Source organism: Solanum lycopersicum, chromosome 3 (genome assembly GCF_036512215.1).
Source record: "Solanum lycopersicum chromosome 3, SLM_r2.1".
NCBI classification, from domain to species: domain Eukaryota; kingdom Viridiplantae; phylum Streptophyta; class Magnoliopsida; order Solanales; family Solanaceae; genus Solanum; species Solanum lycopersicum.
The window spans coordinates 4,245,651-4,261,841 of NC_090802.1; the positions used below are offsets into that span (position 1 = coordinate 4,245,651).

At 32.2% G+C, this 16,191-nt stretch overlaps 2 protein-coding genes across 2 annotated transcripts; both read right to left on the reverse strand.

Annotated features, from left to right (window-relative positions):
- Window positions 1-1,778: 1,778 nt before the first annotated feature.
- On the reverse strand, window positions 1,779-4,341 carry LOC101265707 (probable methyltransferase At1g29790). The gene has a single exon (XM_004234395.5). The coding sequence runs from the start codon at window positions 3,422-3,424 to the stop codon at window positions 2,051-2,053; it is 1,374 nt and encodes a 457-aa protein (XP_004234443.3). The 5' UTR covers window positions 3,425-4,341; the 3' UTR covers window positions 1,779-2,050.
- Window positions 4,342-6,772: 2,431 nt separating this feature from the next.
- Window positions 6,773-13,258, reverse strand: LOC101265405 (leucine-rich repeat receptor protein kinase EMS1). Its single transcript, XM_004234394.5, has one exon. The coding sequence runs from the start codon at window positions 10,747-10,749 to the stop codon at window positions 6,922-6,924; it is 3,828 nt and encodes a 1,275-aa protein (XP_004234442.1). The 5' UTR covers window positions 10,750-13,258; the 3' UTR covers window positions 6,773-6,921.
- Between the last annotated feature and the right edge of the window lie 2,933 nt (window positions 13,259-16,191).

The window sequence follows — 16,191 nt, forward strand, 5'->3', positions numbered from 1 at the left end:
ATAAATGGGGCTTAATTTACTCTTTGTTATTTATTCTTTGTTTGTTTAATTGTTGATTCTTTTTAATTATTATTTTCAAAGTATGTGGGTCTGTAGCTTTCAGTCAGGTATATCTTCTCAAGTAAGCTTTCCCTCTCGACTTCGTTAACTAGACTTGAGAACAGCGCCTGAATTCCCTTTTTTCGTTTTTTCGTACTTGCTTCATACACTAATTTTCTTTCATTCGGTTAAGCTATATCTTGCCTTGAACCAGATCTCGTGCTTGCCTTAGCAAGAAAGGAGATGCGCTAAGGCGCCACGGTTTTCGCGCTAGCGCGCTGTTATTGTGTTATTTAGCCATTTAATATTAAAGTTTATTTGCTACGATTATTTATTATAATATAGTTAAATACATAATTAATTGAAAGACTATAAGTTAGTTAATAATTTAGGGTGAACCCATTTATTTATTTTGTTTTGCATATGATACATGGTAACTCTGAATTAATTAAAAATGATTGATTAATTAATCGTACATTAATTAAATTAGTATTGACGTCTTATAAATGATAAGTATGACTTTTTTTAGAATACAGAGATAAATATGATTTTAAAAATAAATAAAAATGATAAATTTGTTGATAAAATATATGTCCTCATATACTTACAAATATAACCTATTTGTAAGTATATGAGGACATATACGTTATATATATATATAGTTACAAATAAGTCGTAGTTGTATTTTACCAAAGTTGTTTTTATTCATACTAATATGAGCTAATTCAAGGCAATACATTTTTTATTCAACTTGCTAAAAATCCGACTAAATACATTGATTTAAATTTTAAAACCTCTGGGACTAAAAATAGATAGATATTGGGATATATGAGTTCTTTTATACACTCTTGTTCATCTTATTTTAACTTCTATACTATTTTGGAATATTTATTAAAATTTGGCCAATTCATAAAATCGATGAATAATTTATTATTTGATGTCTAATTTACCTTGCTATTAAATACTATTGATTTTTCAATGCCTAAATGACTTATATTTAATGAAAGTGTTTTGGCAAAATTATCAGTATCATTTACTGCTTCTTAATCCTATGTCAAGTCAATAATGGATAACTATTATTGAATAGAGTATTGTCCTTATTGAATTTGGCTCAAAATTATACGGCATAAAGAGATTATGTATGCACGACGTCTCACGTGGGATCAGTGGCGTTGCTACATAGTCATCTTTGTCCCAAAAAAATACCATAAAATGATCAACAAAAGATTAAATAACATATTTTGAATATCCTTAACACAACAATTTGCTATAACCTATAGCGGTTTCATATTCTTGCAATGAGGTGATGCTCGTGTGTTTGAATCTCACTAGCAATAATTTTTTTTGTTTTCCTTTTTGAAATTCCTTACTTTGTTACTGCATAGGATGAACAACCATAGACGGGGCAGAGTGATCACATCAAAGTAGCAAACTTTGATGTGACTTTCCAACAAATATAACGATATATCTATAATAATTTCACAAGTAAAGTAGGGAGAAAATTAATAGCATATTTAGATAGATAAGAGTGGTTTTTATATAAAAAAAAAATTCCAATTACTTCTTCAGTATATTTTCTATTATCCATTGATACAATGCTACCCAATAAGGATGGTTGAGTTAGTGTATTTATGATTAATTGAACTCTCATATTTAGCTGACGTGATTTACAAACTATTAAACAAGAGCAAAATTATTCAATGTGTATCTAAAGAATAGCAATTGTGCATAACTCCAAGTTTCTACTAAAATAATTCATAATTTAGCCCTTTATTAATCAAACACCATCACAATTCACAATAGAGGATCAAAGCTCATAAGTCTTAAAACAGTTTTTATACTAGACTTCAGAATTGAACCTATGTGAATTATACATTTTCCCAGCATGGAGACCAAAGTATTTAATTCTAACATAAAAGAACCTTTACACATTAAAAGATAGTAATTTACTAATCAAACACTCGTTGATGAGAATCCTGCGTCCGCCACTGCAATTTACTTACTATAATCATCAAGATCTTTTAGGTTTCTCCAACAATGCAGAAAGATAAACCTCATCCTTAGACTTTGGAGAAATAGCCCACTTATGTTTTTTGTATCTGAATTGCAAGAACATGTACATGAAGTCATCGATATCCCTCCTATTACAGAAGAATCGATCTATCCATAACAATCCACCTGGTCTTAAAACGCGATCCCAATCAAAAAGGATGAAATCCAATAGCTGAAGATCAATCCATCCATCGATTAGTCCTATCGTATGAATCAAATCCATCGTGTTGTCAAACAAAGGTAGACGTTGGTTCAATGTCGCGTATAATGGCACTAGACCCCTAAGTGCTATTGTCTCGCTGAATGGAGCCTCGAGATTCATTGCAGTTGAGATGATTGTCACATTATGTTCTCTCATTCTTGCAGCAAAACTCCCCGTCCCAACGCCACAATCAAGCCCAATTCTGATCTCCCCAGCCTTAATCCCCAACACATCTTTGATCAAAAAATCCACAGGAACAGAGGAGTTTGTTACCCATTTTACCTTTTCCTTCTCCATTTCAAACCCCTTTTTCGTGTTCTTTCTCAATAAACACTCGAAGTTCCTGCACTTGTAATTGCTCCAACGAATATTTCTACCATCTGGGATTGTCCAAAGGGACTTGTCAATGGGGTAAGGCTTGAGATAAAGCTTAGACGCCCTCGCCAAACATCTCCTCCTAGGCAAAGGATCACAACCATTCAACATTAGCTTTTGAGCCAAATTCCAATCATCTTTACAATAGGATCCAATTTCGTAATCCATATACTCTTCCAACTCTTTCTTCATCAAAACACACGCGTGACCTATCGTGTTATAAATCATCAATGTACCATAGACATTAACATCTCCATTTCTATTCACCTTAGGCGTAATATACTTCCTCATCTCCTCCATCACAAACGTATTAATCAAAGGATCTTCGCGAACACTTCCACTTGTTTCAACTCTTGGCAACCTAATTTGCCTAAGGGAACTTTGCGCGGATGACAGAGGCTTAATCACATCTTCTTCCAACAATCTCTTGTACTCAAATCTCGAAATGTAGCTACTAGACAACTCGTCAACTTTACCTTTGTCCATATGCTTTACCATCAATTCTAGCTTGTCTTGTAGAGTTTCCATCTTATCAAGAACTTCATCAACACGAGCAGATAGTGATCTAATGTCAAAACCATTATACGCGCCATAGAAATGGCGACATATATCTTCATCATGCATGAAAAATCCAACAGAATAGAAGCTAAATAAAGTCGAAAGACTTACAAAGATAACAAGCCCTCCTAGCACAAGTTGAAATGAACTCATAATCTTTACGAATCGACATTTTCGAAAATTCAAATTATTACCCATCCTCAATGACTAAAAATTTAAACAAAAAAAAACAGAACAATGTACCATAAAAAACAATTCAAAATTATGTGGTGGTATATATTGCTATAGAGAATAGCATCCATACAAGAAAATCAAAATGATTACTCAAATACAACATTTCGCAACAAAAAAAATAAAATTGAAATTACTTATGAACTTTGTTGTCAATTGTTCAATTTTTTTGGCGATCATGAAAATATATAGGTGTGACAGAACATAAAAAGTTCAATTTTTTGGATTAATCCGTTAAAATGAAGTTTAAGTAAGAGCTGGAAAATCGTGAACTGGAAGCATTGAATAAGTTGACCTAATTATATGAATAAGTTGATCAGTTCATTTAAAAAGAAAAAAAATTAAAATAAATATGTATATATAAGTATTGACATCTCTAGAAATAAGTGGAAGGTTTAATGTAATGATTAAGGGGTTGTAAAGGTTCCTAAAGGTTGATGTTCGATTAAAATGTCTAAATAAATTATTTATGAAGAAGTTATCATTAATTCGATCTAAATACAATTAAAAAAAAAGATAAAGAGTGATAATCACACGTGTCTTGGCATATACAAAACATTATACAAGGTCCATCTTGTACTAATAGAGGTGGAATATCTCCCAAAAACAAAAAAACTATAAATACTGTACGAACAGAATTTATAAGTACTTTATTTTTAAGCAGAGCCCTCAAATTTAAATTTCTCTGAATATGAAGTTATTTTTGTTAGAGAGCACTTTTGACTTTCCGGTACGAATTCCAAGAATTGATTCTTGAAGATGGCTCAAAGGTGTACATAATTAAAGAGTGTCTTAAGGAAGCTAACTTGTTGACAACTTCATTTGCTTCCCTAAACTAGTGCTTCAGTAGATATGAATTTTGATTTGCTTGCTATACTGAAATATTCTTATTTAGAAAAATTGACACAATTTATTTTTTGTTGATTCGTTAATAACTATTCCATAATACTGTCATATGTCAAAGGACCAATAATTTTGGGGGAAAATGCACAATTATCTCCTCAATTTATGCTCGAAATTTCAGACCTGAATTTATTTTATAAGGAATTTTCTAACCCTTTTCGGCCTACATGACACTAACTTGAAAAAAAAAAATCAAACAATATTGGGCCCACAAGATAGTGCCACGTAGGCTGAAAAGGAGTAAAAAATTATTAATAAAATAAGTTCAGGAGGGTAATAGAACCTTAATACAGTATAAGTGTATCTCTAAAATTTCAAGCATAGGTTGAGAGGTAATTGTGCATTATCCTTTTAAGTTGGTTACTACTGGCAGCTATAGTAGAGTTTTAAGCTTATAAGATGGACTTTATCCTTCGTGGAGAACTTTCTAAGCCCAAGAATTAGCATAGCATACGGGCTTGTATATGACTCATTAGTTCAACCCATGATTACAAATTAAATTGAAGGACAGGGAATTTTTGAATATAGCGACTCAAAAATAACTTAATTATGCTCCATAATTATAGTTTGTTAATTATGATTTGTAGCTACATGTAAAAGGGAGGAGAGTGGCGAGCGAGAGAGTGAGAGAGGTAAATTGTATATGTATATATCGGTTAGATGATTGTATATATGTAACTGGTATACTTATGTATTTGTGAGTGAGATAAAGAGAGGCAAGCGAGATGGAGAGAGGGAGGAGAGAGGCGAGTGAGAGAGGACAATAATTTGTATATTTCGCATGTCTTTTTATAATTCGCGGGTATGTTTATATAATTCACGTGTTTTTGCATGATTGAGTAATATAAAGTCTGAAATTTATACAAATATGATAAAAATCGAAATAACAAATTGATACAAACATAAAATTGTGAACTTTAAATAGCTATACAAATTATATCATACAAATTACATTATATAAATTATGTTATACAAAATCAGAAAACTATATGTTTATACAAACTTTAAAAAGTTATAAATAAAAAAATTTCATGTATATGATAATAAAACTGAAAAACCAAAAGAAATCATTGTTTATACAAATACAAACCATCATATAGAAATACAAATCAAACGAAAAATTATTAGTTGCGAATCATACAAATATGACGAATTATACAAACGTGACTAATTATACAAACTTGAAGTCAGAATATAATTAATGGTTAATGTTAATTGGGAGTGATAATTATAACAAATTGTAGTTATAATAACTAATTAAGTAGTATAAATTTACTTAGCTGCATAATTTTTCTGTAATTTAAATTTGATTGTTTTTCTCTCATTTATGTCTTTTGATATACTCTATCTAGTAAATATTAAGTGAATTATTTGGCTATGAGATATTCCTTAAAAAAATATTTAAAGACCTAAATAAAATGTTAGTTTCTACTATTATGATTATCCTCAAATATATATTAGATTAAAAATTGTAAAATAGTTAAGAATCTCATTAAATGAAAGATAAACATATAAAAGTCTCAAATAACTTTGAATAGTCCGCTTATTTTGAACAATGGAAAATCTCAACAATTCACTTGTCTATTAATTAAATATTTGCTCTTTTTTTTAGGTGTTTATAGTGCTCAAGAACCATTTTTATCAAGAATAAAACGAAAAAATAACAATTAATTCTATGTTTATTTTCTAAAATTAATAAACAAATTTGATATAATAAGTATTTTTTAAAATCGCCACAGATAGTTTGAGATAATGAGCCAAAAGCTATAAATAGGGAACAACTTGTGTATAGAATGATCAATAATATTAGTAATACCTCTTCTCTATAACTTTTCCTTTACTAATATACATCTTTAACTTAGTAATATACACAACCACCTTACTCTAAAACATACATAGACCAAAATAATCATGGCCTTTTCACTCATTTTCAACTGAATCAGTTCACTGGAAAAACAGATTCCCATTTAAATAAAATGTCGATTCAATCGAAAAAACGATGAAATAGTCATCAAACAATTTTTAGTTGAAAAATAGTGATGTATGACCTTACTCCAATGTTGTTGATTTGTTTGATCATTTTGTTTATATTCTTAAATGCCTCTTCATCTAATGTTTACTTCAACTACCCCAATTATGTTTTGTTGACTAGAGAACAGTACACATGACACTCTAAACTCACCTCTATGATACATAGTATTAAATAATCGCCGTTTCTTTTTAATGTTTTCGACTTTTTGTCACAAGTAATAAACAATCATAATCCCCCTATAACTATATGGACTATGAATAGGTCAAATACCACTTTTTACCTATGTAACGGAAGTAAAGTTATTGTTTTCAAAAGACCCTCGGTTCAAACAACGAGTATCATAGATTGTGATTTTGATACATTCATGAGAATCATTGATATTTGATTAGAGGCTAAATGCAGTGATTTCATTCCATATGATTAAAGACTATTTTGTTACATAATTACTAATGATTTATTAACATATGCTTAATAACAATAACAGGATTAAAAATATAAAACTAGACATGTGAAATAACAAAGTGATGATTTATTCCCCATTGATTCCTTTCAAGAACTTGAAGACATGAAGCATAGACGGGCGATTAGCTGGATTATCAGAGAGACATATTGCAGCAATCTGTAATGTCTGAAGCATCATCTGCTTTGAATCTGCATCAAGTATTGTTGGATCAAGAACATCAGCTGAATGACCTTTCTTCATCTTCTGGAGTACCCAACCAACCAAGTTTCCACCTTCGACATCTTTGAAATCCGGTCCTGTTGGCTCTTTCCCTGTCAGCAATTCAAGAAGGATCACACCGAAAGAATAAACATCCCCTTTTGTTGTAGACTGCCATGTCTGGCCATACTCGGGAGGAATGTAACCGAATGTACCAGCAATATCAGTGCTTACATGCGTCTCACAGGCGCTGATCAACCTTGCTAACCCAAAATCTGCAACTTTGGCCTCAAAGTCTTCGTTGAGCAAGATATTACTTGGCTTGATGTCCCTGTGAATAATGTGTGGTGTGAATCCATGATGAAGAAACGCCAAACCACGAGCAGCACCTACTGCAATCTTAAGTCGTTTGCTCCAATCCAGCACATCAAGTGTTCCAGTACGGTTTCTCAACCAGTGGTCCAAGCTACCGTTAACCATGTACTCATAAACGAGCACTTTGTCCTCACCATAAGAACAGTACCCAAGCAAAGGAACAAGATTTCGATGTTTCACTTTGCCTAGAGTTTCCATTTCAGCTAAAAATTCACGGTGGCCCTGAGTTTTTGCTTGGTTTAGCTTCTTAACAGCAACTGTCTTAGCATTAGGTAAAGTAGCCTTATAGACGGTTCCAAACCCTCCATCACCAACAATTTTAGTCTTGCAAAAGTTGTTGGTGGCTTCAAGAAGATCAACCAAGGTCAGCTTGAGAAGAGGCTGCTCGAACATTGCCACATTGATGCTAAGAGGTTCTTTCGACTTGCTGCTGCCTAAGAAATAAAGGTGCTGATCATCACTGTCCAGTTTGCTATCCACGGCCCCCTCAGGATCACTCTTTCTGCTGCTTCTATTAACCCATATCCTTATCAAAATGACTATAGTAAGAGTGATCAATAAAGTCCCAGCCACCACTGATAAGATTCCCCAGACATTAAGCAACAATGATCTTTTAACAAAACTATTGGCAGGGCATTTTAGAGCCACGATTCCCCCGCAGAGATCCTTGTTCCCAGCCACCGAAATTTCTGAAAGATTCTGGCAAATTCCAATCCTCGGTATAGTTCCTTTGAGTTTGTTATCAGTAAAATTTAGTATATCTAAATTGGGAAGGGCACATAATGTCTCGGGAATTTGGCCCATGAGACTGTTGCCTGAGACATCCAAATACTCAAGTTGCACAAGATTTCCTAGCTCAACTGGAATTTCACCGGTTAAACTGTTTGCATGGAGATCAAGAATCGTCAAATACGACAAGTTGCCTAATGATGGTGGCAAGGCTCCAGTGAAGGAGTTAGTACCCAAATCAATAATCTCAAGTCTCCATGCTGCAGAGTTTGAGAATAGCTTATCAAGACCGCCCGAAAGCCTGTTCTGCTGAACATAAAGGCCAACAAGGTTCACCATCCTGGAAAGCGACTGAGGAAGTTCACCGTCAAGTATATTTGAGCTCAAATCTAAGTGAGTCAGCCCATTTAACTTCCCAAAACTTGAGGGTATTGGACCTGAAAGCATGTTGCCTGTCAAATTCAGCTTCACCAAACTATTTACTTGGCCAATACTTTCAGGGATTGATCCTGTAAGCTGGTTATTCCCCAGATAAAATCCTTGCAGCTTATGTGAGTTGCCAAACTCCGTTGGAATGGTGCCTGTCAACGAATTCCCCGTTAAGTCTAACGTAGTGAGGTTCACCAAGCGAGCGAGTGATCGTGGTATCTCCCCAGATAGCATGTTATTGCTGAGCAAAAGATCCACTATAACAACACAACTCCCTAGCTCTTCAGGAATTGAGCCAGACAGCTTGTTGTGAGACAGATCATAAACTCCATGATGCTGCACATAACTCGAATCAGGGATACTAACTTGCTGGTAATACTTTGAAATCTTTGAAGGAATACCACCACTAAGATCATTGTGTGAAAGGACTAAACACTGTAACTGAGGCAGATGCACCAGTGTATCCGGTATTGACCCACGCAGCCTGTTATTCCCAAGATCCAATGTTGTAAGAGAGACACAATTACCCAACTCATCAGGAATGTACCCTTCAAGAAGATTGGAATTCAAGTTCAACACTGAAAGAGAGGTTAAATTACCAATCTCCTTAGGAATGACACCAGTTATCTGATTGTTACTAAGAACAAGACTCTGCAATGACACAGAATTGCCAATCTCCACCGGTAGAGTACCCCATAACCAGTTATTCGCAGCAGAAAACGCCAACATATAAATCGAATTCCAGAGACTAACCGGAATTGGACCAGTCAAATTGTTGGAATCCAAATCAAGAACCACCAAAGGAAGCTGTGATAGATACTCCGGGATCACCCCAGCAATACTATTATCCATTAATCCCAACTGACTCAGATTGCCACACTTGACAAATGTGTCATCAATGCTGCCTGTGAGAAAGTTATTGCCAAGCTCAATATCCGCGAGTGCCACAGCATTGCAAAGCTCCTTAGGTATTGGACCAGTCAGTAAGTTATTGCTCAAACTAATATGACTCAACATAGAACAGTTCCCAATCTCAGCTGGAATTTTCCCAGAAAACCGGTTACTCGAAAGCAACAATGAATCCATCTGAGTCCATCTTCCAAGCCAAGAAGGCAATGCACCAGAAAGCTGATTATTTTCTGCAGAAAAAGATAGAACAGGCAACTCTGCGAGTTCTTCAGGCAAAGACCCAGATAGTGAGTTAAAAGAAAGCATTACAGACATCAAGTTTCTACACTTCCCAAGCTCAGAAGGTATTGAACCATTGATCTCAGAGTAAGCAAGGTTCAGTATAGTCAAATTCTCAAGACTACCTATAGCTTTTGGGATTGAACACTTCAATGGGTTATAAGAAAGGTCAAATCTTTTCAAAGATTTCAACTTTGAGATGGATTCAGGCAATGGACCTTCAAGTAAACATGAAGGAGCCAAGAAAATCTGGAGTCTTGAAAGTTCACCAATTTCTGCTGGCAAATGGCCAGAGAATCTGTTTTCCCCAATGTAAAGATCAGTAAGGCTTCTCAACTCCCCAATTTCAGGTGGAATAATACCAGAAAGGGTGTTATTAGAAACATCAAAAGAAGTTAAAGATTGAAGCTTTGTAAAAAGTGTTGCAGATAAAGAACCAGAAAGAAGGTTATTTCCAAGTGCCAAGACTTGTAGCTTAGTAAGCTGACCAAGTTGTGCTGGAATTTTTCCGGTCAGTGCATTGCCGGAAAGGTCAAGTAACTTCAACTCCGTCAACCGTCCAAACTCCGGCGGTATTTCTCCAATAAAACAGTTAGAACCAAGTTTAATTGTTTCTAACAGAGGAAGTTCACTGAGATGAATTGGTAACTCACCATACAACTGGTTATTACTCAAATCCAAGACTTTTAAACTCTGCAATGAAGCAATGTGGGGTGAAATAGGCCCTTTGAGTGACAAAGAAGAAAGAATAAGGGAAACAACTAGACCATTTTGGCAGAAAACACCATCCCATTTGCAATGTGAAACTGTGGGGGTCCATGTAGACAAAAGGTTAGGATTCTCAAGAGAACTCTTGAATGAAAACAAGACTTGTCTTTCTGGGTCCTCCTCTGTTCTTTGTAAAACAACATTAGAAACACAGAAACAGAGAAGAAAAACAACAATGGCAGTAATACAAGAAAACCCAGTAGCCATTACAAAAAAAAAGGGGACAGAATAGAAATAAACAAGTTTTTTTGGTAGATATTAGAAAGTAATGTACATCAGTTGAGGCTCTGAATTGGATGTTAAAAGTTAGAAGCATTGAGAAGAAAGAGAATACAATACAAATGTTGGGAACATGAAGAGAGGAGAGAAGAACAGAGGATGATTCAATTCCATGGTGGAAAATACCAAATTCTTGAAAATCCCCAAATATGATTTGTGAGAAACAAGAAAATGGAAGTGCAGATTTTAAAGAAAGTGCAGTCTTCAAAGGGTCTTGAGTTTGCCCTGTATTTAAGTTCTAATAACAAATTTAAACTCATATTTATATTACAATTCGATTAAATTTATATTTAAACGCTCGCTGTAATTTTATATCGCGAGTGAGTGGGGGTCCTTGGCTCCTACTTATAAGTAAGCCACGGAGGAAACTATTTCACTACCAACAAATGAATACGAAAAGATTGTTGCTTATTAAAATCTCTGTTTTTATGAGACATATTTTAAGATCCCCATTTTTTGGGTGTGTTATCCCTAAAATACCCTCTTCTAATTGGAAAAAGAAAATCAAGAGGCCCCCCTCCCTACGCTATATATTTTGGGACGAAAAGAATAGTATTTTTTAAAATAAAATATTAAAAGTTAGTAATTAATATTGAGAATATAAAAAATATTTTAGCAAATAAAAGTGAAGAAAGGGTATTTGTTTGAGGATCGACACATTTGCTAGTAATAATTGAAATTTTACTTGTAGGGGTAGTTAAACTACTTTGATAATAAATGTGGCTAAAATATCATTTAAAATCATATTATGTGAGGACAAAAGCACATGAACTCTTTGAAATTACTCTTAAATCAGGAAAAGATTTCATTTGTATTTGGGGATAATATGATTTTAAATGACTCTTTAAATGAACTCTTTCAAATTACTCGCTCCATCTATAAATGTTTGACAAATACACTAAAAATAAATATTTAAAATTAATTGTTAATTTAAATAATTAAGAAATAAGTAAATTTTTTTTAATATTATTCTTAGTAATTACTTTATTTTATTCAATTGAAAAGTTCTATAGATCCTTAATATTATTGCTATAATATAATTATATTCGTCAAATTACACCTTATATTAAATTTTTCTTTAAAAAAGTATGTGATCTTATCCTGACAAACAATTGTAGACAGAAAAAGTCTTATCGAAAAAGAAAACAAAAATCTCATTGTAATGCATCAACAACATAGATTAAATATAATTCAACGAATTTTAGTAGCAGTATCATTTTTTTCTTCAATTTGGTATTTGAGAATTCATATTGAAATTTCAGTTAAATTTGAATTACGCATTACATCAGTGATAAAGTTTAGAATTTTTTTTTACAAATGAGATTGAAACGCATAAACACCCCTAGTGTTTGCTCTTTCAAAATATCTAAAATTACTAAGTTACAATATCTTATTTTGTCAAATATGTTTAACATATGTTATTGATTCACTTATATATACGATATTATCTTCCAACAAAGGATATCCTTAAATACTCTGATAATAACATAGCTACGCCACTGACAACATGGTCCATTTGGTAGTGATGCGCTTTCAACTGTGATTTTCTCTATATTTAGAACTCGATTCGAAATCTATAATTAATGAGAAAACAATCTCAATCATCTTATCACAATTCAGATTCGTACAGTACGATTGTTTTGTTTTTATTTTTTTGAAAAATGTAGAGAAGGGTATAGTGGTCATTAAGCATTTGTTTATAATATATTTGAGGAAAAGGAAGTTAATGATGGGACGGATCGTCGGAGGCTTAACACTGTTTCTTTTGCGGAAACAAACAAATGGCTGTTACCCTTTCGTACCAAAAAAAACATCATCACTCGAGAGGCATGCAACTACTATATTATAAAAATAAAATTATTATATTGGATTTCTCTATTCATACGAAAATGATCGTCTCGTGCCAGCACGAGCCCAATAATATTCACATAAATAGTGTGAATTAGCTCGAGTTTTAAGTAAAAATCTCATACGTTATTTAGTTGCGTGATTTTCGTCATCTATATATATTGAAGCACAGGTAAAAGTTAATATAAGAAGGGACAAAGATACATACAAAACAAGAGAGAGCACCACTGGAAAATTTACTATTTCATGTAATTGGATCAAGGTAGATAACTATGTGTCTTTCTCCAAAAAAAATTATGGAGTTTTAAACCATACACAAAACTAATTAAGAGATAATGAATCAAACATTTGATAATAATAATATCTATATGATCATCCAACAATAAATCTCGTTGGTGGAGGCCATGCATACTGGTTTTACTTAAATTAAAGGAGGGGTAGGAGCCTAGCTACATAAATATTTAATTTAACAGTAAATATGATGACAACGTTTGCTTAAACACATCAAATATTGCATTAAATACGACCACAGAAAAAAGGAAAAAAAAAGGGTTATATGAGACTTGTACGTTTAGATATCAAAAAAAAAAAAAAGAAGGAGGATAAGATGCAATTTGCAATATATAAATGCCAAAAATAAAAGCTATAGAGAAAGGATTCTGATATGACTTTTTGCTCTGAACAAATTAAAGCTGCCTAATTTCCTTTGTTTCTCCCTCTTACGTTTCAATGATCTATTTAATATAAAAAAATCTAACTTTTTTAGAAAAAAAATTTAGATAAAAAACTTTAAACTATTGATTGTGCATTAGAGCTTTGATTAAATTCGAATTATGCATGATAAAACCTATTTTGAGAATGACATAGCTAATTACAAATCATATAGGAGAGATAATTCACACTAGATAAATTCGATGTGACAAACTCGAGTCAAAAGGCAAATTCAACCCCTTCCCCTACCCCCTCCACTTCTATGCATTAGCTCGAATAAGAGAGGTAGCTCGCGCAAGACAAACTCGATGCGACCAACTCAACCCAAAGTACAAACCTTTTACTTTTGCTGGCAAGAGACTTTAAATTTGAGAGCTCCAACATAGAAGTTTAAAGTCTAAGCTTCTGATACTCTTATTCAGAGTTTGAACTCAAAAATTATACTTTCTCTGTTTCAGAAAGAACGTCCCTATTTCCTTTTAGTTTGTTTCAAAAAGAATGTCTTCTTATTTGTTTTAGCAACACTTTAACTTTAACTTTTCACGTGGCATGTTTAAGACCACAAAATTAAGGGTGTTTTAATACATTTGACATAACTCTAATTTAGAACCACAAGATTAAAGAGTCTACTTTCTTTTCTTAAATTTCGTTTCAAATCAACTAGACCATCATTTTTTAAACGGAGAAACTAATTAAAGGTAAAATTATAAATTTTAAACTTTTCCTTTCTCATTTAACTTTATGAAGTTCAAATTATTATGTCTGAGAAAGCAAAAGATATTTTAGATTCTGTGGATATTAGAGTGTTACAACTTTCAATGTAAATTTGATATCTTTTCAGTGAGGAGCAGAGATTCTTCTCACTTTGGTGTTGGGTTTTTGGCTCATTTGTGATTGATAGATGGATGGAGGTTTTTTTTAAAAAATTATTTTGGATTTACGACTCTTTTAAGGATATCAAATGTTGATAACACTAATTTGATTTGATTTATATACGTATAAGATAATTTAAATATTAATATGATCGTATATAAGGTTTTTATTATCACTTTCCATTTAATGAATAAATTTAATAGAAAAATATTGCACGAAACAAGAACCATAAGTAGCCACGATCACTAAATTCGGCTATATCAGTTATGAAGTTGATGAATTAAAAACTCAAAATTTTAAAGAAGTTTTATATTTATCAAAGTAATAAATTGAGGTTATAATAGAGAAATTTTATTTGTTTTTTCTTGATTTGTCAAATGAACACGTAATTAAAAATATTTTTTAAAAAAAAATAACAAGTAATTAAGGATCTAGGGATATATTACTGAAATTATATTTGGGGCAAATGATTAAATTTGCTCAAATTAGCTTAGATTTACTCCATGCTAAGAATTAAGGTTCGGTTTTGGTTTAAAATAAAATAGTCCAATGTACATTGAATATTTTTACCACAAAGTACTTGACCATTTATGGCTCTAAATTAAGACATCCATATTATAAATTTGCTGGTGATCTGTATTATCAATTCATTAGTTGTTCTTAATTTCTACATTCAATAACTATACATAATTGACATTAACGTTACTCTACAAAATACAACTGGATAACATAAATTAAACTCTCTTATTTGACTCATTTTTTTTCATTTAATTTCATACCATGTTAGTAGGATGCCATCAAGTATTAAAGCCAAAACCTAAATATTTTTAGACTTAAAAAAGCTAGCTATATATAATACGGAACGATTTGGACGTGGGGGCCTAAAATTTGAGCAATATGGACAAGTTTTGCCTCTCTCTAATTCTTTATGATATTCTTGAACTTTGATTCGAAAGATAATGGAAAATAAACGGAACGAAAAAAACAATCAGGTCGATTTGGATCAGTTATTAGTTAAAATCAAAATCAGATCAAGTTGATTAATTTTAGATTATTAACATGAAATTAAACCAAATTTAATATATATTTATTGGTACGAACCAAGTTCAATCCAATGTGGATATCTGAGTCACGAAAATAGTTATTTCACTGACAAGAGCTATTGGACCGAGAATAAGCAATACATCTAGGTTAATTAAGAATCTGCGTTGACAAGTGGGCGTGGGAACGGTTCAATAAAAAAGGGTAGTGGTATCTGATTTAGAGATTATGCAAGATTGCAAATTGTGAAGAAAAAGTTTGTTTCCACTCATCTTCCTTTCTTAATCTAAGTTTCTCATCTCCTTCTATCTAGCTGATCTTCTTTCTCTTCAATTGTCTCTTCTCAATTTCGTTGTAAGGACGTTAGTCATTTTCATTTCTCTATTGTATTTTCTGTTTTTCAGCTATTATAATATATATCCTCTTGTGTGGTAACTTGGGTTATTATATTTATCGATTTAATTGTTATCCGTTTTGATTTGGTTATTCAGTTATTAATAGAACACAAAAATAAAAGAAACGATTCATTCTAAAGAGAAAAAAAGACAACGACAAAAAATAGTTAGAACGACTTACATTACAGATGTTTTGATCACTGAATTTTCTATGAATAAAGATTCAAAATTCACAGTTTTTGCTTTAAAGGAAGAGACAGTGACATTTCTAGTCCCATCAAGAACTGTCATATACAGGAAACCAATAAGATAATTTTTCTCAACTTGAGCAGTTTTGCTTTAATAAAATTTAGATAAGTGTTGACGAAAACACATATAAAGATATTTAAAATTATTTATAAAAAAAATTACGTATATTAATCAAATATATGTATATAATTTATTTGTTTGATTGGATTATTTCTTCATTTTTTTAATCCAAATCAAATACTATCAATTTTTA

What these genes read in the sequence shown, in the direction of transcription:
- LOC101265707 (XM_004234395.5), bottom strand. Translation starts at nt 3,424, where the DNA reads ATGGGTAATAATTTGAATTTTCGAAAATGTCGATTCGTAAAGATTATG.
- LOC101265405 (XM_004234394.5), bottom strand. Translation starts at nt 10,749, where the DNA reads ATGGCTACTGGGTTTTCTTGTATTACTGCCATTGTTGTTTTTCTTCTC.